The sequence below is a fragment of the Thalassophryne amazonica genome, chromosome 21 (genome assembly GCF_902500255.1).
Source record: "Thalassophryne amazonica chromosome 21, fThaAma1.1, whole genome shotgun sequence".
Taxonomy (NCBI): domain Eukaryota; kingdom Metazoa; phylum Chordata; class Actinopteri; order Batrachoidiformes; family Batrachoididae; genus Thalassophryne; species Thalassophryne amazonica.
This window is the reverse complement of record NC_047123.1, coordinates 2,410,414-2,435,668: the sequence shown is the minus strand read 5'-3', so window position 1 is coordinate 2,435,668 and position 25,255 is coordinate 2,410,414. Positions and strand designations below refer to the sequence as shown.

The following is a 25,255-nucleotide window of genomic DNA, read 5'->3' as shown; positions in this document are numbered from 1 at the left end:
GGAAACAAACTGCAGACGTGGATGAGAAGGTCTCCTCCTCAGCAGTACACGCACCAGTAGATCAGGTTAAACAGGATGTAGGCACCAGGGAAGATCATGCGTGAGTAGGTGTCGATGGTGTGGGTGTTCTGGATGATCCGGAAGCCACGGTTGCTCTTTTTCTTGGTCCCAGTGGACTCGCTGTCCAGCGACAGATGCACCACCATTCGCTCTTGTTTTTCTGACGAGTCCTCGGCCACAGTGGACGCCCGCGTATATCCCGCCAGGCTGTTGGAGTCCGCCTCACTATAGGTCCCGTCCAACATCATGGTCCTGGTGTGGGACATGCCGCAGGTGCAGGGCAGACCCTGGGACTTCAGGGGACAGCAGACCAGAACTTGAATGAACATCATGAATGACAATAAAACAAGATCTGAAAGCATCACTCAGAACTACTGGAGTTCCCACAAAGATCCGTACCTGCTCCCTGATTTTTTCCCGGAGCTTCCGATCTTTCCCGTCCCGGAGCGTGGTCAGGTAGTTGACAGCAGCGTATTCTAGCACTGATAAGAAGACAAAAACGAAGCTGACCCAGAGGTAAATATCCACGGCTTTGATGTAGGAAACCCTGGGCATGGAGGCGTTGACCCCGGTGATGATGGTGGACATGGTGAGCACCGTGGTGATACCTGACACACAGACAACGCAGGAGTCAGAGACGGTAGGATGTGTTTATCAATACATCTTTCCATCCTTTGGTCAGAAATTTAAAAACAAAATCTGTTCTGATTCTCATCTGTACATGTTTCACTTTGAGCTTCATCATCTGACTGAATGAGAAGAAAATCGTTTGGATCCTTTTTAGTAAAAATCAGGAAACTACATGTTCGTGACATCCAAACGTTTTCTTCCAAAAGCTCCATTTGCTCATCAACAGGCCTCACAAAGCCAAAGTTTCCTCAGAGAATCTCATGAAAAACCTGGACCAGGTTTTGTTTTGGGTCACGGATCATCTTAAAGGGGACGATTTGTGTCCTGCACGTGTTACCTAGTGAGACTCTGGCGGGGACGGCTCGGCGGTCGATCCAGAAGGACACCCAGGACAGCATGACCATCAGCGTGGCGGGAAAGTAGGTCTGCAGCAGGAAGAAGAAGATGTGCCGCCGCAGAGTGAAGTTGATGTACAGACGGTTGTACCAACCTGGAAACGGGAACAAAGGGAGAAAAAAACAGATGAAACATGATCTCAAATGTATCAGTGATGAGAGCCGCACGCTTTGAGAGCCACGCTCTCTGAGAGGCACGCGCTCTGAGAGCCGTGCGCTCTGAGAGGCAGGCGCTCTGAGAGCCGTGCGCTCTGAGAGCCGTGCGCTCTGAGAGCCGTGCGCTCTGAGAGCCGTGCTCCCTGAGAGCCGTGCTCCCTGAGAGCCGTGCTCCCTGAGAACCGTGCTCCCTGAGAACCGTGCGCTCTGAGAACCGTGCTCTCTGAGAGGCACGCGCTCTGAGAGGCACGCGCTCTGAGAGGCACGCGCTCTCAGAGCCGTGCGCCCTGAGAGCCGTGCGCCCTGAGAACAGTGCGCTCTGAGAGCCGCGCTCTCTGAGAGCTGCGCGCTCTGAGAACCGTGCGCTCTAAGAACCGTGCATTCTGAGAACCGTGCGCTCTGAGAGCCGTGCGCTCTGAGAACCGCGCTCTCTGAGAACCGCGCGCTATGAGAGCCGTGCGCTCTGAGAGCCGTGCGCTCTGAGAACCGCGCTCTTTGAGAACCGCGCTCTTTGAGAACCGTGCGCTCTGAGAACCGTGCGCTCTGAGAACCGTGCGCTCTGAGAACCGTGCGCTCTGAGAACCGTGCGCTCTGAGAACCGTGCGTTATGAGAACCGTGCGCTATGAGAGCTGTGCGTTATGAGAAACGTGCGCTATGAGAACCGTGCGCTATGAGAGCTGTGCATTATGAGAACCGTGCGCTCTGAGAACCGTGTGCTCTGAGAGCTGCGCGCTCTGTGTGGCGCGCGCTCTGAGTGCCGTTCTGTTTCACTGGTCACCTGTGCTGCTGTAGAACGCCAGCCTGGAGGTTGTGTGGAACTTCTGGATGAGGAACTGTGACAGAGAAATCCTGTCGTCTGTGCTCAGAGACTCGTCACCACTTTTCCAGTAAAGCATCAGGTCCTCCTCCGTGTACGCGTCTGAAAGACACCAAGAGATCAAACTTTTTTTATAATTAAATTGCAGGATCAAGTGAAAATTGCAAAATTAGTTGCAGTCATGGTTGTTCCAGCAGTCAGCACTGATATTCATCATTTTTATAATTATCTGTTCAGATAACTTTTAAAGCAGACAAAATAATTTCATTATTTCTTTCATTATTTCTGTGCTGGTGGGGCACCCAAGAAGGACACATACATCCAGGCTGGACAAAGTGATCAGGCGGGCTGTGGTTGGCATGAAGCTGGACTCTCTGGTGACAGTGGCAGAGAACATTGGACAAACTGCTGCCAGTCAGCCTCTGCACACCGTCATCAGCAACCAGAGGAGCCTCTTCAGCCACAGACTGCTCCTTCCCAAGTGCAGGACCAACAGACTGAGAAACTCCTTTGTCCCTCAGGTCCATCAGACTGTACTCCTCACTCAGGGGGAGGAGGAGCAAAAGGAAGAAGAGGAGCAGTAGGAGCCAGTAAACCAGGATTGATATGTCTGGTATTTATATTTGTGTATTTATATTTTTAAATTGTTTTTTTACTTCCACTTTGACAGTCTGTGTGCTTCTTACCTTGTGTGCTGCTGGAACCTCAGCTTCTTTGAGGGAGTTTTCTCAAGGGACCAATAAAGTTCTAATATAATCTAATCTAACTTTAGCAAATTTATTAAAACTAAAAACTAACATGTACATAAGTATTCACAGACTGTCATGAAGCTCAAAACTGAGCTGACTGACTGACTGAGTGAGTGAGTGAGTGAGTGACCCGCTGACTCTGACTGACTGACTCCCTGCACCCAGTGATGGGTCACCCGCTGGCTGTGCTGTGTCCACTGTGTAATAAAACCATTTGTCACTGTCACTGTCGGGCTAAATGTGGCCGCGGCTGCACGGTAACGTCAGAAACCACAGAAGGAGGTGTTGTTCAGAGGGTCTCTCCTGCTGCAGTATGAGCAGCAGATAAAGAAGATTTACAATCAGGTGGAGGTGGATGATTCTCCACACGATCGATTATTGAAAATAAAGGCGGCGGAGCTACAGAAGGTGCTTTTTACACACACATAAAAAGTCAATCTGCATCGAGTAACATACAAATGTGGATGCAGTGGTTGTCATCCAGGTTATTTTAAGGCACACAGAGGAGACGTTAGGTAGGTGTGTGTGTGGGGGGGGGGGGGGGCGGAGCCTCAGACTGATGGCCTGTGGGTCGAATCTCAACGACTCTTCTTTTATGATCCAATCAGGCCCCTTTTATGACTTTCCTTCTGTGAGGGTGCACAGAAAGTGAAACATCTCAACATGAGCGAGTGAGATGTCTGTCCACAGTGAAGGTGTTGAGGATCTTTGTGTTGACCTGTGTGACCTGTGACCTGACCGCAGATCGTTAAACTTCATACTGAAGCTGTGAGGTCTCGACACAAAATGTCACTTTTTAAAACAAAAAAGCCAGAAAGCTGTGTCGGTTCTGCAACTCACGAGACAAGAACCGTCAGAGGACGAACACGGAGCAGAACTTCAGCTGGTCATTCATTCAGAACACTGGTCGTTTCTGTTCGGCGGGTCGTCGTGAGCTCTGGTTTGACTGTTTGGGTTCTAATACATATTATTAACTTCACCAAACAGAGTACTGCAGTAGTACACAAAGTAAAACCTGAACCAGGACTCTTCCAGCAGTGCAGGTCGCCTGTATTCAAGACGGCAGACAGAAGATGTAAATTCCTGATTCAGTGATCCAGACTGTGTCCCATGCAGAAGGTCTTTCCCTAGACAGCAACACTTTGAGTCAAGGGGAGGAGCTTATCTGTGAACTCACCTGCTCAGGTGAGCACCGTGTTTTGGTCGCAGTTTTTGATCTGTAATCTGGGTGGCTAAATCCGGACTATGATAGTGGAGGCCTGAGTCAGTGTTCTAAGGAGTTTTCTCCCTGAAGTTCACAGCTAACAGAGGTCAAGCTGGTGGCCATATTGGTAAAGGGGGTGGTCTTTGCTGCTGTGTGTCTGAGTTTCTGCTGAGCACCTCTGGAGTCCAGCGAGGCTCTAACCTAATGACCGCGTGACCGTGTGTTTAATTACTCACAGCTCTCCAGCTCCAGCGTGCACGTCTGCGAGTCCAGCGGGAATCGGCTGAAGTCCATGTTGCAAGCGGCGGTAACCGTGACCCTGGAGAATTACACACAGTATAAACCACATCAGGACCCACCGAAGCTCTGCAGAGGTTCTCGGTTTGGGTTCCAGCTGTCTCACCTCAGGCTGTAGAGGACGTGTCCGTCAGGGAACACGCGCAGCATGATGTTGTCGGTGGTGGTGTCGTGGATGAAGGATCTTTTGGAGTGGACAAAGAACACGTCAGGCACCCAGATCTTCTTCACCAGGCGGCCGTCAAACGTCATGCTCTTGTTGGTGGCGCTCGGGAAAGCAAGTCTCTCGTCCTTCCAGTAGTGTCTCAGATACAGCGTCATGGTGAAGTCCTGAGAGCAGTCACATGATCAGAACAAACCTCCGGACCGCATCGACAGATGTCTGGATCCAATCCGAGTCTCATCCTCGTCTTCTCACGTAAAACCACATCACTGTGAACCATCACCTCTGTCGAACCTTTGACTGTTGTGAGTTTATGAAGTCACTGTTTTACTGAATTATTCTCAAACTGAAGCCATCACTGATCATCCACAAACCTGGACTGTCAGACGTGAAATGATCACAAACATCTACAAAATCTCAGAAATCTGCCAGAAGGTACATGGAAGACTCCAGCCGAGATATGAAGTTTTCTCCTGCTTTCTTCTGCAGAGCCTGTCAGCAGCAGTTTGTACGGTCAGTGATTCAGAGAGAAATTAAACTGTGCCGGCTCAGTAATCTATTTGAGAACCGTATTCCTGGCTGGATTATTGCAATTAAATCAGGCAAGGTGATTAAAAAAAAACAATGTGTGATCAATTCCACTTCGTGCTGAGACACAACATACTTAAAGCAAATGACGTTCCAGAACCAGAACCAAACAAAATCTCTCAGAGAACTGAAAGATTTTCCAAACCAAAAGAGATGGTGGATCAGAGTCGGCGTTGGCTCCCTGTGGACAACCCGACTGAACCACTTCACAACCTGAGTGAGGACTCAGACTGGCTGGGTTTGTGTTTGTCCTGGATCTAGACTAAGATCCAGGCTCTCAGTGACCGAGTCCAGGCTTCCAGGACTCGATTATCATAGGCGCGCCTGTATCTCAGACATTCACTGATCTCAGCAGTGACCTTCATGCCTATGGGTCCTCGGACTTTGAGATCCAGAAACACCTGGGAAGATCTTAAAAGATATGAGGCCAACGACATGCCCACATTTCACCAGGCCAAGGACACGCCCAAGTTTCACCTGGGGATGGATTGGTGGTCTGGCTGGGTGGTTGCCATCCAAGACCTGAGGAGGTTCCATAGTGTGGTGGATGTGGCACCAGCTTGCACTCTGGAAACATTTTCCTGTTGTACGTGCAGAAACAGTGAGAGCCCCGCAGAATGAACATTCAATTTATTCAATTTGCAGAACGCAAACTCACGACAGCGTCGCCCCAATGCGCTTCACATAAAACAATCCAAAAACAAATTAAAATGAATGAAAATATTGAAAAGTACAATTAAAAACACAATTCAAAGAATAACAGAAATAAGAAATATTAAAAGAAATAAAAAGCATAATAACAACAATAAAAAGCATCTCACAAAGACAATAAACTGTTTTTCACAGGACTGAAGCATGTTCCATTCCCTCCCCCACCCCCCACCCCCTCCTCCCCCCATCAACACCCCCCCTTTCTGGCACCTGCTAAACGTCACTCCTTCCCCCTTCGGCGGGGGCGGTGCAGTTTTAGCTGCAGCCCCTGTTCCTCCCCCCAACCTGACGGCGGCGCATCTCAGGGTTGCTGCGCGACCTTCACCCACTTACCTCAATTCGGATAACGGACTTCTTCAAACTTAGTGCACATAAACAATGTCAAATGTGTATGTGTTGCCTTTAATTTTGATGTGTGTCATTGTTACGGTAAACAAGTAATAATTGTGGACTAAATGCTGTCTGAGGTAACTGGACTGTAAACAATTTCTCCACTGTGAGATCAATAAAGTATATCTAATCTAATAACAAATATGCTAACTAAATGAGCGGGAGAATACACGCATCTTCAATCTGGATTTAAAAATGTCCACGGAATCTGGCTGCTTTGTTGACTCCGGAAGACTGTTTCACAGAAAGAGTGCACGATAAGAGAAAGCTCTGTGAGCCGCACACTTTTTATTCACGAGCGCAAGGCCCGGGCCGGAACGTACGGTTTTACTAAGTCAACCAGGTAGGAAGGTGCCAGTCCGTAGGAGAACCTTAAAATCTGCTCGCACAGAAACAGGCAGCCAGTGAAGAGACGCCAGAATGGGTGTAATGTGGTCAAATTTATTACATCTATTCAAGACGTGCCCGTGAGGACGACAGGTGGGTTTAACCCTGTGTCAGAGCTGCACATCACCTGTCATCCTCCCAGACAGCACACAGGACACGCCCCCTCCACAGCATGCAGAAGGCGAACAAAAGAGGTCAGAAAGTCAGATGGGATCACGCAGAGAAGAACCAGCAGCAAAAAACAAAACCAGCACCGAATCAGAAGCACAGAGCTGAACCGAGCAATGAAAGGGGCGGGGCGTAACAGTCAGGAAGGAAGAAAGTGTCCACGACAAAACCAACGAGCACGCGTTCGTCACAACATGCTGCAGTTTGGTGTCGTGTCCTTAAGAGCAGCTGTCATCTGGAATCCTAAACAATTAAATAGTAATTCCAGGAAGTTAAACTAAATGTTCTCCGTGGGCGTCTCACAGAGACAAACCCACACAACATCAGGACGGCAGAATCCAATTTACGGATTCAGAACTCAGAGCTCCTTTAACGACTTTGAACACAATAATCCCTGCTGAGCGTTCATATTTTAATTACAACTACACAACTGAAAACAGCAACTAACGGCTCCAAACACACAACAAAAAGAAATGAGTCTTTTATTCCAGAACACAGAACCTGATTCCCACAGAACCACATCTGGTCCCGCCAATCATAAAGCTCCACGAAGTCCGTTATGACCACGTTAATGAAGAACATTTGAAGCCAGTTTGAGTGGTTTGTGTGAGGAGCTGATTCTATTTTGTTCCATCAGACGAAGTCCAGGATTAAACACAAAGTGGAACGTTATTAATCACATTAGACTTCTTACGCAATCCGGCTTTTAAAATGATTCACTATTAAGTAACGAGACATTATCCAAAGTAATCAGGCCTCAGACACTCACCATGTCCACCTCAGAGATGCTGTCCAAACTCTCCACCTGGACGTCCACGCCCACAGGAACAGCGGGACCTGCAGGTTCACAAAGACCCATGTGACTGACAGCCAGAAACAAGAGTTTAACTATATTATATACAGTAGTGTTCAGAATAATAGTAGTACTATGTGACTAAAAAGATTAATCCAGGTTTTGAGTATATTTCTTATTGTTACATGGGAAACAAGGTACCAGTAGATTCAGTAGATTCTCACAAATCCAACAAGACCAAGCATTCATGATATGCACACTCTTAAGGCTATGAAATTGGGCTATTAGTAAAAAAAAAGTAGAAAAGGGGGTGTTCACAATAATAGTAGTGTGACATTCAGTCAGTGAGTTCGTCAATTTTGTGGAACAAACAGGTGTGAATCAAGTGTCCCCTATTTAAGGATGAAGCCAGCACCTGTTGAACATGCTTTTCTCTTTGAAAGCCTGAGGAAAATGGGACGTTCAAGACATTGTTCAGAAGAACAGCGTAGTTTGATTAAAAAGTTGATTGGAGAGGGGAAAACTTATACGCAGGTGCAAAAAATTATAGGCTGTTCATCTACAATGATCTCCAATGCTTTAAAATGGACAAAAAAAACAGAGACGCGTGGAAGAAAACGGAAAACAACCATCAAAATGGATAGAAGAATAACCAGAATGGCAAAGGCTCACCCATTGATCAGCTCCAGGATGATCAAAGACAGTCTGGAGTTACCTGTAAGTGCTGTGACAGTTAGAAGACGCCTGTGTGAAGCTAATTTATTTGAAAGAATCCCCCGCAATGTCCCTCTGTTAAATAAAAGACGTGCAGAAGAGGTTACAATGTGCCAAAGAACACATCAACTGGCCTAAAAGGAAATGGAGGAATGTTTTGTGGACTGGTGAGAGTAAAATTGTTCTTTTTGGGTCCAAGGGCCGCAGACAGTTTGTGAGACGACCCCCAAACTCTGAATTCAAGCCACAGTTCACAGTGAAGACAGTGAAGCATGGTGGTATCACTAATTTAGAAGATCTTCACTTAGCCTGGAAAAACAGTCTGTTGCTCTATAAAAAAGCCCTCCGTAAAGCTAGGACATCTTACTACTCATCACTAATTGAAGAAAATAAGCACAACCCCAGGTTTCTTTTCAGCACTGTAACCAGGCTGACAAAGAGTCAGAGCTCTATTGAGCCGAGTATTCCTTTAAGTTTAACTAGTAATGACTTCATGACTTTCTTTGCTAATAAAATTTTAACTATTGGAGAAAAAATTACTCATAACCATCCCAAAGATGTATCGTTATCTTTGGCTGCTTTCAGTGATGCCGGTATTTGGTTAGACTCTTTCTCTCAGATTGTTCTGTCTGAGTTATTTTCATTAGTTACTTCATCCAAACCATCAACATGTTTATTAGACCCCATTCCTACCAGGCTGCTCAAGGAAGCCCTACCATTAATTAATGCTTTGATCTTAAATATGATCAATCTATCTTTATTAGTTGGCTATGTACCACAGGCTTTTAAGGTGGCAGTAATTAAACCATTACTTAAAAAGCCATCACTTGACCCAGCTATCTTAGCTAATTATAGGCCAATCTCCAACCTTCCTTTTCTCTCAAAAATTCTTGAAAGGGTAGTTGTAAAACAGCTAACTGATCATCTGCAGAGGAATGGTCTATTTGAAGAGTTTCAGTCAGGTTTTAGAATTCATCATAGTACAGAAACAGCATTAGTGAAGGTTACAAATGATCTTCTTATGGCCTCAGACAGTGGACTCATCTCTGTGCTTGTTCTGTTAGACCTCAGTGCTGCTTTTGATACTGTTGACCATAAAATTTTATTACAGAGATTAGAGCATGCCATAGGTATTAAAGGCACTGCGCTGCGGTGGTTTGAATCATACGTATTTATCTAATAGATTACAATTTGTTCATGTAAATGGGGAATCTTCTTCACAGACTAAGGTTAATTATGGAGTTCCACAAAGTTCTGTGCTAGGACCAATTTTATTCACTTTATACATGCTTCCCTTAGGCAGTATTATTAGACGGTATTGCTTAAATTTTCATTGTTACGCAGATGATACCCAGCTTTATCTATCCATGAAGCCAGAGGACACACACCAATTAGCTAAACTGCAGGATTGTCTTACAGACATAAAGACATGGATGACCTCTAATTTCCTGCTTTTAAACTCAGATAAAACTGAAGTTATTGTACTTGGCCCCACAAATCTTAGAAACATGGTGTCTAACCAGATCCTTACTCTGGATGGCATTACCCTGACCTCTAGTAATACTGTGAGAAATCTTGGAGTCATTCTTGATCAGGATATGTCATTCAAAGCGCATATTAAACAAATATGTAGGACTGCTTTTTTGCATTTACGCAATATCTCTAAAATTAGAAAGGTCTTGTCTCAGAGTGATGCTGAAAAACTAATTCATGCATTTATTTCCTCTAGGCTGGACTATTGTAATTCATTATTATCAGGTTGTCCTAAAAAGGTTGTCCTTCAGTTAATTCAAAATGCTGCAGCTAGAGTACTGACGGGACTAGAAGGAGAGAGCATATCTCACCCATATTGGCCTCTCTTCATTGGCTTCCTGTTAATTCTAGAATAGAATTTAAAATTCTTCTTCTTACTTATAAGGTTTTGAATAATCAGGTCCCATCTTATCTTAGGGACCTCATAGTACCATATCACCCCAATAGGGCGCTTCGCTCTCAGACTGCAGGCTTACTTGTTGTTCCTAGGGTTTGTAAGAGTAGAATGGGAGGCAGAGCCTTCAGCTTTCAGGCTCCTCTCCTGTGGAACCAGCTCCCAATTCAGATCAGGGAGACAGACACCCTCTCTACTTTTAAGATTAGGCTTAAAACTTTCATTTTTGCTAAAGCTTATAGTTAGGGCTGGATCAGGTGACCCTGAACCATCCCTTAGTTATGCTGCTATAGACTTAGACTGCTGGGGGGTTTCCCATGATGCACTGTTTCTTTCTCTTTTTGCTCTGTATGCACCACTCTGCATTTAATCATTAGTGATCGATCTCTGCTCCCCTCCACAGCATGTCTTTTTCTTGGTTCTCTCCCTCAGCCCCAACCAGTCCCAGCAGAAGACTGCCCCTCCCTGAGCCTGGTTCTGCTGGAGGTTTCTTCCTGTTAAAAGGGAGTTTTTCCTTCCCACTGTCGCCAAGTGCTTGCTCACAGGGGGTCATTTTGACCGTTGGGTTTTTTACGTAATTATTGTATGGCCTTGCCTTACAATATAAAGGGCCTTGGGGCAACTGTTTGTTGTGATCTGGCGCTATATAAATAAAATTGATGATGAAATTGATGATTGTGCAAGCATCATGATATGGGCATGTTTCTCCTACTATGGTGTTGGACCTATATATCCCATACCAGGTATCATGGATCAGTTTGGATATGTCAAAATACTTGAAGAGGTCATGTTGCCTTATGCTGAAGAGGACATGCCCTTGAAATGGGTGTTTCAACAAGACAATGACCCCAAGCACACTAGTAACCAGCAGAATCTTGGTTCCAAACCAACAAAATTAATGCCTCGCAGATGTGAAGAAATCATGAAAAACTGTGGTTATACAACTAAATACTAGTTTGGTGATTCACAGGATTGATAAAAAAGCAGTTTGAACATAATAGTTTTGAGTTTGTAGCGTCAACAGCACATGCTACTATTATTGTGAACACCCCCTTTTCTACTTTTTTTTTTTACTAATAGCCCAATTTCATAGCCTTAAGAGTGTGCATATCATGAATGCTTGGTCTTGTTGGATTTGTGAGAATCTACTGAATCTACTGGTACCTTGTTTCCCATGTAACAATAAGAAATATACTCAAAACCTGGATTAATCCTTTTAGTCACATAGCACTACTATTATTCTGAACACTACTGTATATATATATATATATATATATATATATATATATATATATATATATATATAGAGAGAGAGAGAGAGAGAGAGAGAGAGAGAGAGAGAGAGAGAGAGAGAGAGAGAGAGAGAGAGAGACGCTGCCTTGGTCAGGGGAAGAGAAAGGAGCGGACCCTAATGTTATGATTGTGGCAGGAAACCGGAGGAAACCCACACAGACACGGGGAAAACAAGCAAACTCCACAGAGAAAGATCAGGAAGCGATCCCACAACCTTCTTGCTGTGAGGCATCAGTGCTAACCACAAAGCCACCGTGACACCGTTCTGGACAAGGTTAACATGAGGCTTCTTTTTTGGACAGTAAAGTTTTAATTAAATGGGATTTGTGACTGTAAGTCCATGTTGTAGTGCCTGACAAAGCCTTTCCAAATTAATCCCTTGCCCATGTGGTTATATCACCTATTGATGAATGACTGTTGGTGATTTAGTCTGAGGGATCAGAGATCACAGGCGTTCACTTTAGGCTTTCACCATTTATGCACTGAAATTCCTCCAGATTTGTTTGCTATTCTGACCTGTAGAGGGGGAAATATGCAAATCACTTCCTGTCTTTCTGTGAGGGACATTGTTTTTAAACATTTTAAAAATTTTCACACACATTTGTTCCAATCTGGAGATCTTCTGCCTATCTTTGCTCCACAAGGACTCAGCCTTCAGTGGATACTGCTTTTGTAACAAATAGCAACCCGATCACCTGTTTGATAGAACATCATTATTTATTTATTATTTAAATCTCTTCATGAGCTGTAAATTGCTCCTCTGCCAACATTTATGTATTCACTGGAACATGTTGCAGGCCTTAAATGCAGCAATGGATGTATATATTCACAAATTAGTTCACAAACTGATTTGGGTCATAGTTTCTGCAGTGAAACAGAAGTCAAAGAATCCATGCTTTTTATTTTTTATTTTTATTTTCCATACAGTCCCAGTATTTTCTGATTTGGGGTGTAGAATCTTTAGTCCTGAGGCAGAATTCGTTGGAGTTCGATAACAGGACGTTTTCTCTGCTTACGTTCACAGCTGTTATGTGCAATGACACAAATCTTAAAAAATATTTTCAACTGGATTAAATACTCACATTAGAAATAATTAGAACTGACATTTTTAAAAGGTATAAGCAGAAACCATAATCTGGAATGATTTTTCTGACTGTTTTTATCCAAAACATTCACTTGTTCACAACAAATATCAAAATCCAGCAGACAGGTCAGGAGGACATTTACTCAGCACGTTTCACGTCCTCAGAGGACAATCCCGTCTGAATCGAATGTCCTCGTGTCCTTCAGTGCCGAATGCTTCAAGTCAGGCAGCCGAGCTCCTGACGGGGTGGGGTCAAAGAAAACACATGACCCGAGTCCTGGACTCCCTCAAAGACTCTACCTGAATTTAAAGTGCTACCTTCAGCCAAGACTTCAGTCTCCTCACTGTCCCTCTTTGGACAAGATAAATCCAATTATTTACACAACACCTCAACACGAGCAGGGATTCAACTGCACCCAGCCCATGAGCAAGTACACCGGAGACAGCGGGACAAGAACCTCCTTTAAGATTTTCTGATTACATGAAGAAACCTCGAGCAGACCAGACTCAGCGAGGTGGCCGTCTGCTGTGGTCACGCTCACAAGATGAAACAAAAAGCTTTCGACACATTTAACAGAACACGGGCTGCACAGTGGGGATAAGGTTCCAGGTTCTCTTCCCGCCCAGTCCTTTCTGTGTGGACTTTGCAGGTTCTCCCCATGTCCACGTGGGTTCTCTCCAGGTGCTCCGGCTCCTCCCACCTCCAAAGACATGCAGGTTCGGTGAACTGGTGACTCTAAACTGACTGTAGGTGTGACTGTGTTGGTCTGTCTGTGTCGGACCACTGACAGACTGGCGGTCAGTCCAGAGTGAACGCGCCTCTCCTGGATGGATGTAATAACAAAAGATGTCACATGTAAACAACTATATGGGAGCCATTATTTACAACGGCGGGAAAATAAAATAAACAAGCTGCAGATCAGAAGTGAAATGGACTATTAGTGAGTCAGTGTCCTAGACGATGAAAAACCAGTCACCAGGGCAGGACAGTTCCCAAAGTCCACTCTAAACCAGCAGGACCCTCAGTGTGTCCATGAAATCCACCATACCTCAGCAAGAGTTCCTCAACTCTAGGACTCCATCTTACTGTTTTCTCGACTGTCCGCCACTCGTTAAAGAGACATCTGCTGTTCTGAAAAGTTCCTCTATAGTCAAACATGTCAGATCAGAGATATCCAGGACATCACATCAGCTCAACCATTTAGTTTCCAGAGTGATCCCAATCCCTCCATGGCCATCCATTCCAGATCCATGCCTAGATTGGACATTTCACACCAACAAATTCTGTAGAAGATAGATGGTGTCCTCCTGGAATACCTGAGGCTCCCCATCCAGGAGACTCATCCACACAGTGTCCAGTCAGGAAACCAGACACTTTGGTAACCAGATCTGCTTCCTCCAGCCATATCTTAAAGTTTCTTCTGATAAGGGTGCCACCCACTGAGCTGAGGTCTTGTGCTGAAATTATTTGTACAAGATGATGATTTGGAACAAACTTGGTTGAATGATTGATCGTTAACCAAGAAGTAAGTCTGAAAGAGACCCAGAGGCCCGTTGGTGCCGGTGCTTATTCACGGATTCTGTAGAATCAAGTGGATGAGAGTCTATGACTCCCCCTGGATGGGACTCCAGTCTGATGCAGGTTTCTTCTCCAGCCAAAGCCGGAACCTGTTTACAGCTGTGTGGACCGACGCCATGCAGATTTAGTGTCTTGTCCAAGGACACAGACAGGCAGCATGAGTGGGATTCAAATCCAGGTCTACATATTGGCAGGTCAGCTCCTGATCCATTTAGGTCCAAGAACAGAACCGATGTACAAAAGCAGAACTTTTGAAAATTACAACATCAGTGATTCTGGACTCATTCTGTCCCACTGCAGGACCACCTGAGGACTCGGTGTGCAAGTTTGATCCAGAACCACAACTGTTGGAACAGAACCAATTTCACAAACTTTGGATGGCAGAAGGACAGATGAGCTACACACTGCTCCAATGTCAAGGTCAGAGGCCAAGGTCAAAATTTTGTATTTTTGGGATATTTAGAACAATTGCTGACAGAAAAACGTCTGGTTAGAATTTGGGTGAAGAACCAAATATTCTGATAGTTGATGATCCTCACAGTGTATTAAATGGATTTAAGAGGAAATGTGGAATCCTGCTCTGACTGCCTTCTCCTCAGTCACATGATCCACATAGAGATGTTTGCCGGTTCATCTGTTGGTGCGTCATCGCGCCGCCGGCTGCTGTTTCCTTTAATCTGTGAAGTGGTCACGGTGCCAGACTTACATAACCAACCGTAAGATAAAGCTGCTACTCGGAAGAGCGGATATTAAGTCCAGCTGTCGGCCGCGTGTCGCCCCACACTTACTCACACCATACGTCACATGACACACGGGCAGAAACCCCGCCCACTTCCTGTTAATACACATGGTGCCACAGGATGAAAAAAGGGAGATCCACCAGCTCTGCATCCGCCAAGTCTACAGACCAAAGCAAAAACTGATACAGGACTGAACCCCAGGGCAACGTCTCAGAAAAAAAATTCACAGAAAAAAAACAGATGGAGAGGTGTCCAACTCTGGACACTTGTCCATCCAGAATTCAACACCAGTCCAGAGTTGGACAAGAGTCCAGAGTTCAACACCCTTCCATAGTTGCACCCTTGTCTATCCAGAGTTGGACACCAGTCTACAGTTAGACACTATTCCATATAAAACAAAAAGTCATGAGTGTTTTAGTGTCCAAAGTTGTTGGACAGATTCGTCTTAGGGCAGTGAGGGTGTTGAATCATGACACCGTGTCCCACGTGTGATTTTTGCCAGAAAATGTCCTTTTGCTATTCTGAGCTAAAAGCATCAGATGAGGCTCCTGAACGTGTCACAGAGACGCTCAGCTTCATGTCTCCTGTTGGTCTTCAGTGTTTCAGCCGGGACTGAAACCCACGACATCGACGAACATTAAATGTGATACGACTTCCCATCAATCATGAAACCACAGAGGAGCAAATAAAAGAAGTCAGAAACATGAAAGGAGGTGTTTATGTCTCTCTGCAGAACTTGGACTCGGTGTGCTGCTGCAGAGCTTCACCGCGTCCCGCCGGCTTCATTAGATAAAATCTGTTTCTCTGAAACGCCGGAATTATCAGCAAAGCATAAAAGCTGCACAGCAGCACATAATGCATGTGTGACATAACCTTTTATGTGTACCTGTGGGGACATCCTGCTCCTGCTTTCACTTTTAATGAGGCTGATTATGTGAGTGTGTTTTTTTGCGTGTTTTCATTAGTCCTCCTGGAAGACATCTGATAATGCTGCTAATTAAGAACGTTACATTGTTGCTTCTCAGTGATCGTTAATCACACCAACACAGGATGGAGGCGATGACTTTAACCTTAAAGACGAAAGCTTCCTGTCGGCGTCACGTGTCCACAGGCCGCAGAGCCCAAGTCCACAGACACTGTCCATCACCCGCAGACGGACTCGTGTGTGTTTGGGCACTGTCCATCGCCCGCAGACGGACTCGTGTGTGTTTGGGCACTGTCCATCGCCCGCAGACGGACTCGTGTGTGTTTGGGCACTGTCCATCGCCCGCAGACGGACTCGTGTGTGTTTGGGCACTGTCCATCGCCCGCAGACGGACTCGTGTGTGTTTGGGCACTGTCCATCGCCCGCAGACGGACTCGTATGTGTTTGGACACTGTCCATCACAGCAGTTTAGCGTGTAGAGGTCGGGTCGGGTCGGTCTGGCAGCAGCCACACAGGAACCCAGTCCATCCAGACGTCTGGAAAGTAACCATCTACCTGCTGCCGCCAGGTGACACGTGGGTGTGTCCTTTGTCTCCTGCAGCTGCTGAGGTCACCTCCATGCTGGATCATGCAGAGCAACATGCCACATGGACCACATGTGGTAGCTGATGTCTCCTCACAGTGTCTGTGATCCTCTTGATCAGAGTCTCAGTCATTCCAGCGGCACCCAAGGACCCTCCACAGACCTGGTACCAAAGACCTCCTCGAGTCAACCACACAGTAAGACAGGAAGCACCAGGACCCTCATTCTCCTGGAAAGATATCAACATCACAAACACCTCTGACCTTTGACCTTATGACTCCATAAGATCTTCCCAGGCATCTCTGGATCTCAAAGGATGAGGACCCAGAAACATGAACGTCACTGCTGAGGTCAGTGAACGTCTCACATACAGATGCACGTCTGATGGTCAAGTCCAGGAAGTCACTGAAAGCCTGGATTTTAGTCTGGATCCAGAACCATCAAGAAACCAAACACTCAGCTTTTGAAGTGCTGCAATCAGAGCGTCTGTTGACTCCACAGAGATCACAGCATCATCCATGAAGTCACATCACTGAGTGGACTGTGGATCACAGACTGTCAAAGGCACTCAGGTCACCAGAATCCATGACCTCACCACGACCTCACTGAACAGAGGAGTCAGATCAAACCCCTGATGGACACAGACTCCTGCAGACCTGCTGTCCCACTGGGCCTCTTTGGTCTCCAGGTCAGAGGACGCCGGTTGGCCTGTTGATCGTGTTTTCCAGATGAACACGTCTCAACCCGTGAACGATCTCCTCCCATTGTCCCTCTGAGGGCATTTTGAGAAGTAAACAGAGATTTTTATTGGTGCTGACTTTCAGCTCGTCACTTTTATGTCTTTCCTTTGTGGTTGGTGGGCGTTTGATGGTGTTTGGGTTTGCGTTGGCCTCTGGGATGGTTTTTTATGACTTTTCTGTTTGATATTGTTGTGCAGCACTTTGTGACCCGACGTCTGTGAAATCTGCTGCATAAACACATTTATTGTTGCTGCTGTTATTAAGACTTGAAATAAACTCTCGTCCTTTTCTGCTGATATTTCAGTCACATGGCGTGAACCCGGAACATGAGCTGGAACGTGGAGTCGGGCCGTGGGGCATGAACCTGATCCCACCGGGTCTCAGAGGGGACTCAGTCCTGACTGGTCCTTGGCTGGAAGACCGCTTCAGAAGACCAGAATCTGAGTGTGTTTCTCACTGTAGAACTGGAGTTGTGATTGGTGGAGCACCCGGTGTTAAACTTGTGCCAAATCCCAATGCAGCCAAAAGACAAAAAGGTGTAAAGGTGTAACCTGTCCACTGACTTTTGGTCCTTCAAAGAGGAATCACACATAAAAAATTGCTGTAATTCCTTTACTGTGTGTCTGATTATGTAACTCGTGGCCTCATCTAGAGGTGGGCTGAGGGGGTTACAGCCCCCCCACCCCCACTCACTTTGACAGGCAGCTGTCAGTGTCCAAATATAAATGATCCCGACCACCATGTCAGCTCAGAATGTTTCCACAATCAGTATTTTTACATTTCTGTTTTGGCGTTTCACCTAAAAAACTCGACCTGAACGCGTTAGTAACGATCGATGTTTTTGACATTATAAAAATGTTGATTGATTATATTTGACTCCACAGCCTGTTGCTAACGTTAGAGTTAACATGCGACGCTATGCTACGCACAATGTTTAGCTCATAGAGAAGAAAAAAGACCAGAGTGGACGTGAAGCCCATTTTCACGATATGTTTGTCCACCATCTTCTTTGAGGAATTACTGTAAACAGACTCCAGCAGACTTTTATTTTGGTAACACCACATTGGGGGAAGTGATTTTCATGAGTGTGTGATGTCATCACAGTGACATCACACTCTCCCCCTCCACTCAGAGAGGGGGCGTGGCCAGCAGCAGCTCCTCTCCTTTTAAAGTGACAGGCACAGAAATAATCCATTTGTTTTTGTTTTTAAAGCTTCAGTGTTTTGGGATTTTTTGGTTTTTCAGCTTCAAACTTTGCCTCTTTTTAAGTTTTATGACATGAATAGGAGGATTTTTAAAGAAGGCGTTTAAGACGCAGACTGCGGAATAAGTGGCTGCTGCCAAGCAGCTTGCTGTGTGTAATTTGATCAAACATTGCCTCGGTGGGATTGCGCCCCCGTTTGGTGTGTGACGGCGTTGCTGGCGGTGTCACCGCCCACCAACAGGAAGCTGTGATTAGTAACGCTGCAGTCGCTGCCTTTGAAGGCCGGAGGAGCTGCAGCAGCTGCACGTTGGCTTTCTGCTCCATCACATCCTTCTGACACAAAGCCGTGCGGCTTCCTGATGAATGTGACACAGAACCCCCTCAGCGGGATCCGCGCTCCCATCTTGGCACCAAACCCGGCGTCCTGAAGGAGCAGTGAGGGCTGATTCATGTTGTCACCTTCTTCTCCCCACTTTAATAAGCTTCTTATTTTTAATTGGCTTCCCAAACCCCAGCGGTGTTCCCTTTGTGCTGTCATTCAAGGCAGAAGAGCAAAGAAACACAATCCCCCAAAGTCGGCTTTTGTACAACCGCCGTGGTGCAAACCGTCAGTCTGCGGTGACAAATGAGCGCCATGAAGCCGAGCAGAAAGGTGAAATGATCTAAGCCCCCAAGAAAGAGGGGAACTTTATTTTTTAACTTCTTGAAGTGGAATCCAGTTTTTCCTGAATGTCCCACAGGGGGGTCTCTGTGTCACAGAGCGACACACGCTGCAGAGTCCGCCTGAGCTCCACTGGAACCATCAACCTGGTTGAGCCCATTAGGGGCTCTGGTTCCACACCAGGAGGCATCGGTTCTGGACAAACTGAAGGCAACAGTACAGGGAAAGGCAGCAGAACTGTACTGGAGTCAAACTGGTGTCACAGACTGAACGGTCCCCCCCTAAAAATTGATCCGCCCTGCCTTCACTGAGCATGTGTCATTTGGGACCACAGCAGCTCGTCTGACTCTGTACACCCAAAGGGAATAATGTGATTGTAATGTAATTCCTCCGTCTTTTCTAATGAAATAATGCTGAATTTATGTGGAAATGATTGTTGCAGAAAAGCTTCAGATATCTGTGGCTGAGACAGATGATGACTGGAGGCAGTTTGGAGCAGAAACGAGGTGATAATCGGTGAACCGCAGCTAATGATGCATGCGCAGTGAAGGCATGGCGGACTGATTTTTAGGGGGGACCGTTCATTCGGCGACACCGGCACACTGCATGATGATACTGCATCATGAGCATGTCAGAGTACTGCACAGAGTACTGCAGAATAACACCGCACACGGGCAGCGTCTGCTTTCAAGTCATCCACAGTGTGCAGTGACGGCGGCAGGGAGCTGAGCAGCAGCTTGTGGTTCCATCTGTTCTCACATAGACCTCGAGAGTTATCAAAACCACAAACACGCTTCACCACATTAAGCACTCAAAACGCCACGTCTGCTCCATTCCAACATGAACGCACAAAACGAGAGCGCTAAGAACACACTGAGTACCAGACGGCATTACTGTGTGCTGACGTGGATAAAAGCAAACATGGAAATGCATTTACTGAGCGCAGAATAGATTCAGTTTTCTGTATGGCAGCGTTTAATGTCTCGACTGTTTGCACAGCCGGAATTATGCATCGGAATTTATGTTGTGTGAATGATTTCATGAAAGGATGAGAATGATTTGTAGGTCATTTGCACACAGATCATATACACACTGATCAGCCACAACATTGTGACCACCGGCCTAATATTGTGTACATCCCCATTTTGCCACTAAATGAAGGTCAGCTCCTGACCTGTTGAGGTTCTGGACCTCTGGAGGTGTGCTGTGGTGTCTGGTACAGAGACATTAGCAGCAGATCCTTTAAATCCCAGATGTTTCTTGGACTAGATTGGACTTGTTTGTCCAGGGAATCTCATACGACCCCGTCACTGGGTCACTGATTTTCCATCCTTGGACCACTTTTGTTGTGTACGGACCACTGCAGACTGAGAACGTGCAGTTTTGCAGAAGTTCTGGTCCAGTTGTCTCACCATAACAATTTGGCCTTTATCAAAGAAACTCAAATTTTTACATATCCACATGTATTTCCTGCTTCCAAAACATCAACTTTGAGGATAAAATGTTAAGTTGGTGCCTAATATATGAAACCTGCTCACAGGTGTCACTGTAAAGATGATCAATGAACCTTTGATGTACTTCTTTGTTGCAACGTGACATCATAAAAACACTTTGATCTGTGAAGACGTGCACACACCATGCGCAGTCACCAGAAGGACACCGAGTGTGGACCGTGTGGAGGTGGGTCGGGTCTGTACCTGCGAAGGTGGGCCTCAGGGTGAAGTCGTGCTCCTCGATACGCAGGAGATGACTGGACTTCACTTTACGAGTTTTGGTTCCATCCACAACTTTTTTTGACAGAGGACTGAAACCAGACAGAAAAGAAAAGAGTTAAAGAGGATCAAACGATCAAAGTTTGGGCTTCAAACCTGAAAAAGAGACAGATTTGGATGTGAGTTTTGGTCCACTTAAGAACATCAGGTCATGATTCGTTTGATCTGGATCATCTTTTTGTAATTTACTTCAAAACCTGATTCTTGTAAAATCTGGTGGCATCCTGGGACTGGACTGGACCTGGATAACGGGACCATTCCAGAGCTGTTTGGTTCTCTGAACATCTCAAACACACTGATCAGTTTTCAGCACATTTGGTGCAGATTAAGTTTGAAGGTCAAGAAAGAGTCTTTGATTTTTAGTCCAATGTGGATCCAGTGTCTTTTTTAATTAGTATTTTTTGGGGGTTGATTTCCATGTAGTCCTCACACAGCAAGAAGGTCATGGGATCGATTCCCACCTGTGGCCTTTCTGTGTGGTGTCTGTGTGGGTTCCCTCCAGGTGCTCTGGCTTCCTCCCACATCCAAAGACATGTTTAGGTGGATCGGTGACTCTACAGTCCATAGGTGATTTTGTCTGGATGCGACCCTGCCACAGACTGGCGTCTTGTCCAGGCGAACCCGCCTCACACCCTGTGACTGCTGGGATAGGCTTCCATGTAGTTTGGTGAAACAGCGCCCCCACCTGATGATAAAACAGGACTTTGGTCCTTGGCAGAACCGTGCGCTCTCTGAGTGCCAACTGATTTCTGTTATTCTAGTAAAAGTTGGTTCTTCTGTATATTTTTATTAAATGATTTTGTACTAAAACCAAAATTCTGCTGACATGTAAGGACTCAAAGTGAGGCCGGTGCCCATCTTTTTTCTGACACACAAACCTTTAATGATTACTTTTATTTTGGTGAGGTCTCCAGCCTGATCCCAAACAGGGTCAGCGGTACCAGATGGACTCTGAGGTCCAGTTACGTTGGCGACCTTTAACCATTTGTGCTTTTCTTCTGTTCCACATTTTTAATTTCTGCTGTTTGTATTGTAACATTCAGCTGCTCCTGACTAAAAGTCGAAATCTGTTTCTTTAAGTCATCAAATTAACATCAAATAAGTCAAGCTTCTCCCGATTAAAGACATTAAACTGAGGCTCTTAAAAATCTAATTAAACAGAAAACATGATCGATAAACCCAGACTCACCGTCTGTTCTTCAATGTGAAACACTAATTGTCACTTTTGGCCCCACAAATCTTAGAAACATGGTGTCTAACCAGATCCTTACTCTGGATGGCATTACCCTGACCTCTAGTAATACTGTGAGAAATCTTGATCAGGACATGTTATTCAAAGCGCATATTAAACAAATATGTAGGACTGCTTTTTTGCATTTGCGCAATATCTCTAAAATTAGAAAGGTCTTGTCTCAGAGTGATGCTGAAAAACCAATTCATGCATTTATTTCCTCTAGGCTAGACTATTGTAATTCATTATTATTGTCCTAAAAGTTCCCTGAAAAGCCTTCAGTTAATTCAAAATGCTGCAGCTAGAGTACTGACGGGGACTAGAAGGAGAGAGCATATCTCACCCATACTGGCCTCTCTTCATTGGCTTCCTGTTAATTCTAGAAAAGAATTTAAAATTCTTCTTCTTACTTATAAGGTTTTGAATAATCAGGTCCCATCTTATCTTAGGGACCTCATAGTACCATATCACCCCAATAGAGCGCTTCGCTCTCAGACTGCAGTCTTACTTGTAGTTCCTAGGGTTTGTAAGAGTAGAATGGGAGGCAGAGCCTTCAGCTTTCAGGCTCCTCTCCTGTGGAACCAGCTCCCAATTCAGATCAATTAGTCAATTGTCTTCCGGGGGCCAGAGCAGGCGACATTGAAGGAAATTTGAAACTGCTGGCTAAGGCTAAGCGTAAATTTGGTAAGATTGTAATTCACGTCGGCAGTAATGACACCCGGTTACGCCAATCAGAGGTCACTAAAATTAACATTGAATCGGTGTGTAACTTTGCAAAAACAATGTCGGACTCTGTTGTTTTCTCTGGGCCCCTCCCCAATCGGACCGGGAGTGACATGTTTAGCCGCATGTTCTCCTTGAATTGCTGGCTGTCTGAGTGGTGTCCAAAAAATGAGGTGGGCTTCATAGATAATTGGCAAAGCTTCTGGGGAAAACCTGGTCTTGTTAGGAGAGACGGCATCCATCCCACTTTGGATGGAGCAGCTCTCATTTCTAGAAATCTGGCCAATTTTCTTAAATCCTCCAAACCGTGACTATCCAGGGTTGGGACCAGGAAGCAGAGTTGTAGTCTTACACACCTCTCTGCAGCTTCTCTCCCCCTGCCATCCCCTCATTACCCCATCCCCGTAGAGACGGTGCCTGCTCCCAGACCACCAATAACCAGCAAAAATCTATTTAAGCATAAAAATTCAAAAAGAAAAAAATAATATAGCACCTTCAACTGCACCACAGACTAAAACAGTTAAATGTGGTCTATTAAACATTAGGTCTCTCTCTTCTAAGTCCCTGTTGGTAAATGATATAATAATTGATCAACATATTGATTTATTCTGCCTTACAGAAACCTGGTTACAGCAGGATGAATATGTTAGTTTAAATGAGTCAACACCCCCGAGTCACACTAACTGTCAGAATGCTCGTAGCACGGGCCGAGGGGGAGGATTAGCAGCAATCTTCCATTCCAGTTTATTAATTAATCAAAAACCCAGACAGAGCTTTAATTCATTTGAAAGCTTGACTCTTAGTCTTGTCCATCCAAATTGGAAGTCCCAAAAACCAGTTTTATTTGTTATTATCTATCGTCCACCTGGTCGTTACTGTGAGTTTCTCTGTGAATTTTCAGACCTTTTGTCTGACTTAGTGCTTAGCTCAGATAAGATAATTATAGTGGGCGATTTTAACATCCACATAGATGCTGAGAATGACAGCCTCAACACTGCATTTAATCTATTGTTAGACTCAATTGGCTTTGCTCAAAATGTAAATGAGTCCACCCACCACTTTAATCATATCTTAGATCTTGTTCTGACTTATGGTATGGAAATTGAAGACTTAACAGTATTCCCTGAAAACTCCCTTGTGTCTGATCATTTCTTAATAACATTGACATTTACTCTGATGGACTACCCAGCAGTGGGGAATAAGTTTCATTACACTAGAAGTCTTTCAGAAAGCGCTGTAACTAGGTTTAAGGATATGATTCCTTCTTTATGTTCTCTAATACCATATACCAACACAGTGCAGAGTAGCTACCTAAACTCTGTAAGTGAGATAGAGTATCTCGTCAATAGTTTTACATCCTCATTGAAGACAACTTTGGATGCTGTAGCTCCTCTGAAAAAGAGAACTTTAATTCAGAAGTGCCTGACTCCGTGGTATAACTCATAAACTCACAGCTTAAAGCAGATAACCCCTAAGTTGGAGAGGAAATGGCGTCTCACTAATTTAGAAGATCTTCACTTAGCCTGGAAAAAGAGTCTGTTGCTCTATAAAAAAGCCCTCCGTAAAGCTAGGACATCTTACTACTCATCACTAATTGAAGAAAATAAGAACAACCCCAGGTTTCTTTTCAGCACTGTAGCCAGGCTGACAAAGAGTCAGAGCTCTATTGAGCCGAGTATTCCTTTAACTTTAACTAGTAATGACTTCATGACTTTCTTTGCTAATAAAATTTTAACTATTACAGAAAAAATTACTCATAACCACCCCAAAGACATATCGTTATCTTTGGCTGCTTTCAGTGATGCCGGTATTTGGTTAGACTCTTTCTCTCCGATTGTTCTGTCTGAGTTATTTTCATTAGTTACTTCCTCCAAACCATCAACATGTCTATTAGACCCCATTCCTACCAGGCTGCTCAAGGAAGCCCTACCATTATTTAATGCTTCGATCTTAAATATGATCAATCTATCTTTATTAGTTGGCTATGTACCACAGGCTTTTAAGGTGGCAGTAATTAAACCATTACTTAAAAAGCCATCACTTGACCCAGCTATCTTAGCTAATTATAGGCCAATCTCCAACCTTCCTTTTCTCTCAAAAATTCTTGAAAGGGTAGTTGTAAAACAGCTAACTGATCATCTGCAGATGGTCTATTTGAAGAGTTTCAGTCACCTTCCTTTTCTCTCAAAAATTCTTGAAAGGGTAGTTGTAAAACAGCTAACTGATCATCTGCAGAGGAATGGTCTATTTGAAGAGTTTCAGTCAGGGTTTAGAATTCATCATAGTACAGAAACAGCATTAGTGAAGGTTACAAATGATCTTCTTATGGCCTCAGACAGTGGACTCATCTCTGTGCTTGTTCTGTTAGACCTCAGTGCTGCTTTTGATACTGTTGACCATAAAATTTTATTACAGAGATTAGAGCATGCCTTAGGTATTAAAGGCACTGCGCTGCGGTGGTTTGAATCATATTTATCTAATAGATTACAATTTGTTCATGTAAATGGGGAATCTTCTTCACAGACTAGGGTTAATTATGGAGTTCCACAAGGTTCTGTGCTAGGACCACT

At 44.9% G+C, this 25,255-nt stretch overlaps 1 protein-coding gene and 1 long non-coding RNA gene across 2 annotated transcripts in view; one reads left to right on the top strand and one right to left on the bottom strand.

Moving 5' to 3' along the window:
* LOC117502648 overlaps positions 1-1,068 on the top strand; it is an 81,684-nt gene extending 80,616 nt beyond the window's left edge. The window contains exon 3 of the long non-coding RNA XR_004558371.1: positions 1,036-1,068. This is a non-coding gene — a long non-coding RNA (uncharacterized LOC117502648). The remainder of the gene's footprint in view (positions 1-1,035) is intronic.
* LOC117502632 (gamma-aminobutyric acid receptor subunit rho-2-like) lies at positions 4-20,760 on the bottom strand. Its single transcript, XM_034161700.1, has 8 exons — positions 20,657-20,760; positions 7,486-7,553; positions 4,416-4,639; positions 4,249-4,331; positions 2,021-2,161; positions 1,028-1,180; positions 460-668; positions 4-353 (listed from the first exon to the last, which is right to left on the bottom strand). Exons 2-8 carry the CDS (start codon positions 7,486-7,488, stop codon positions 39-41), a joined length of 1,128 nt encoding a protein of 375 aa, XP_034017591.1. The 5' UTR covers positions 7,489-7,553; positions 20,657-20,760; the 3' UTR covers positions 4-38.
* Between the last annotated feature and the right edge of the window lie 4,495 nt (positions 20,761-25,255).

Bases quoted from the DNA above. Each gene is read 5' to 3' on its own strand.
- LOC117502632 (XM_034161700.1), bottom strand. The intron at 2,162-4,248 runs GTGAGTAATTAA...GGTGTCTTTCAG, and splicing joins CACGCTGGAGCTGGAGAGCT to ACGCGTACACGGAGGAGGAC. The intron at 1,181-2,020 runs GTGACCAGTGAA...TCCCGTTTCCAG, and splicing joins GGCGTTCTACAGCAGCACAG to GTTGGTACAACCGTCTGTAC.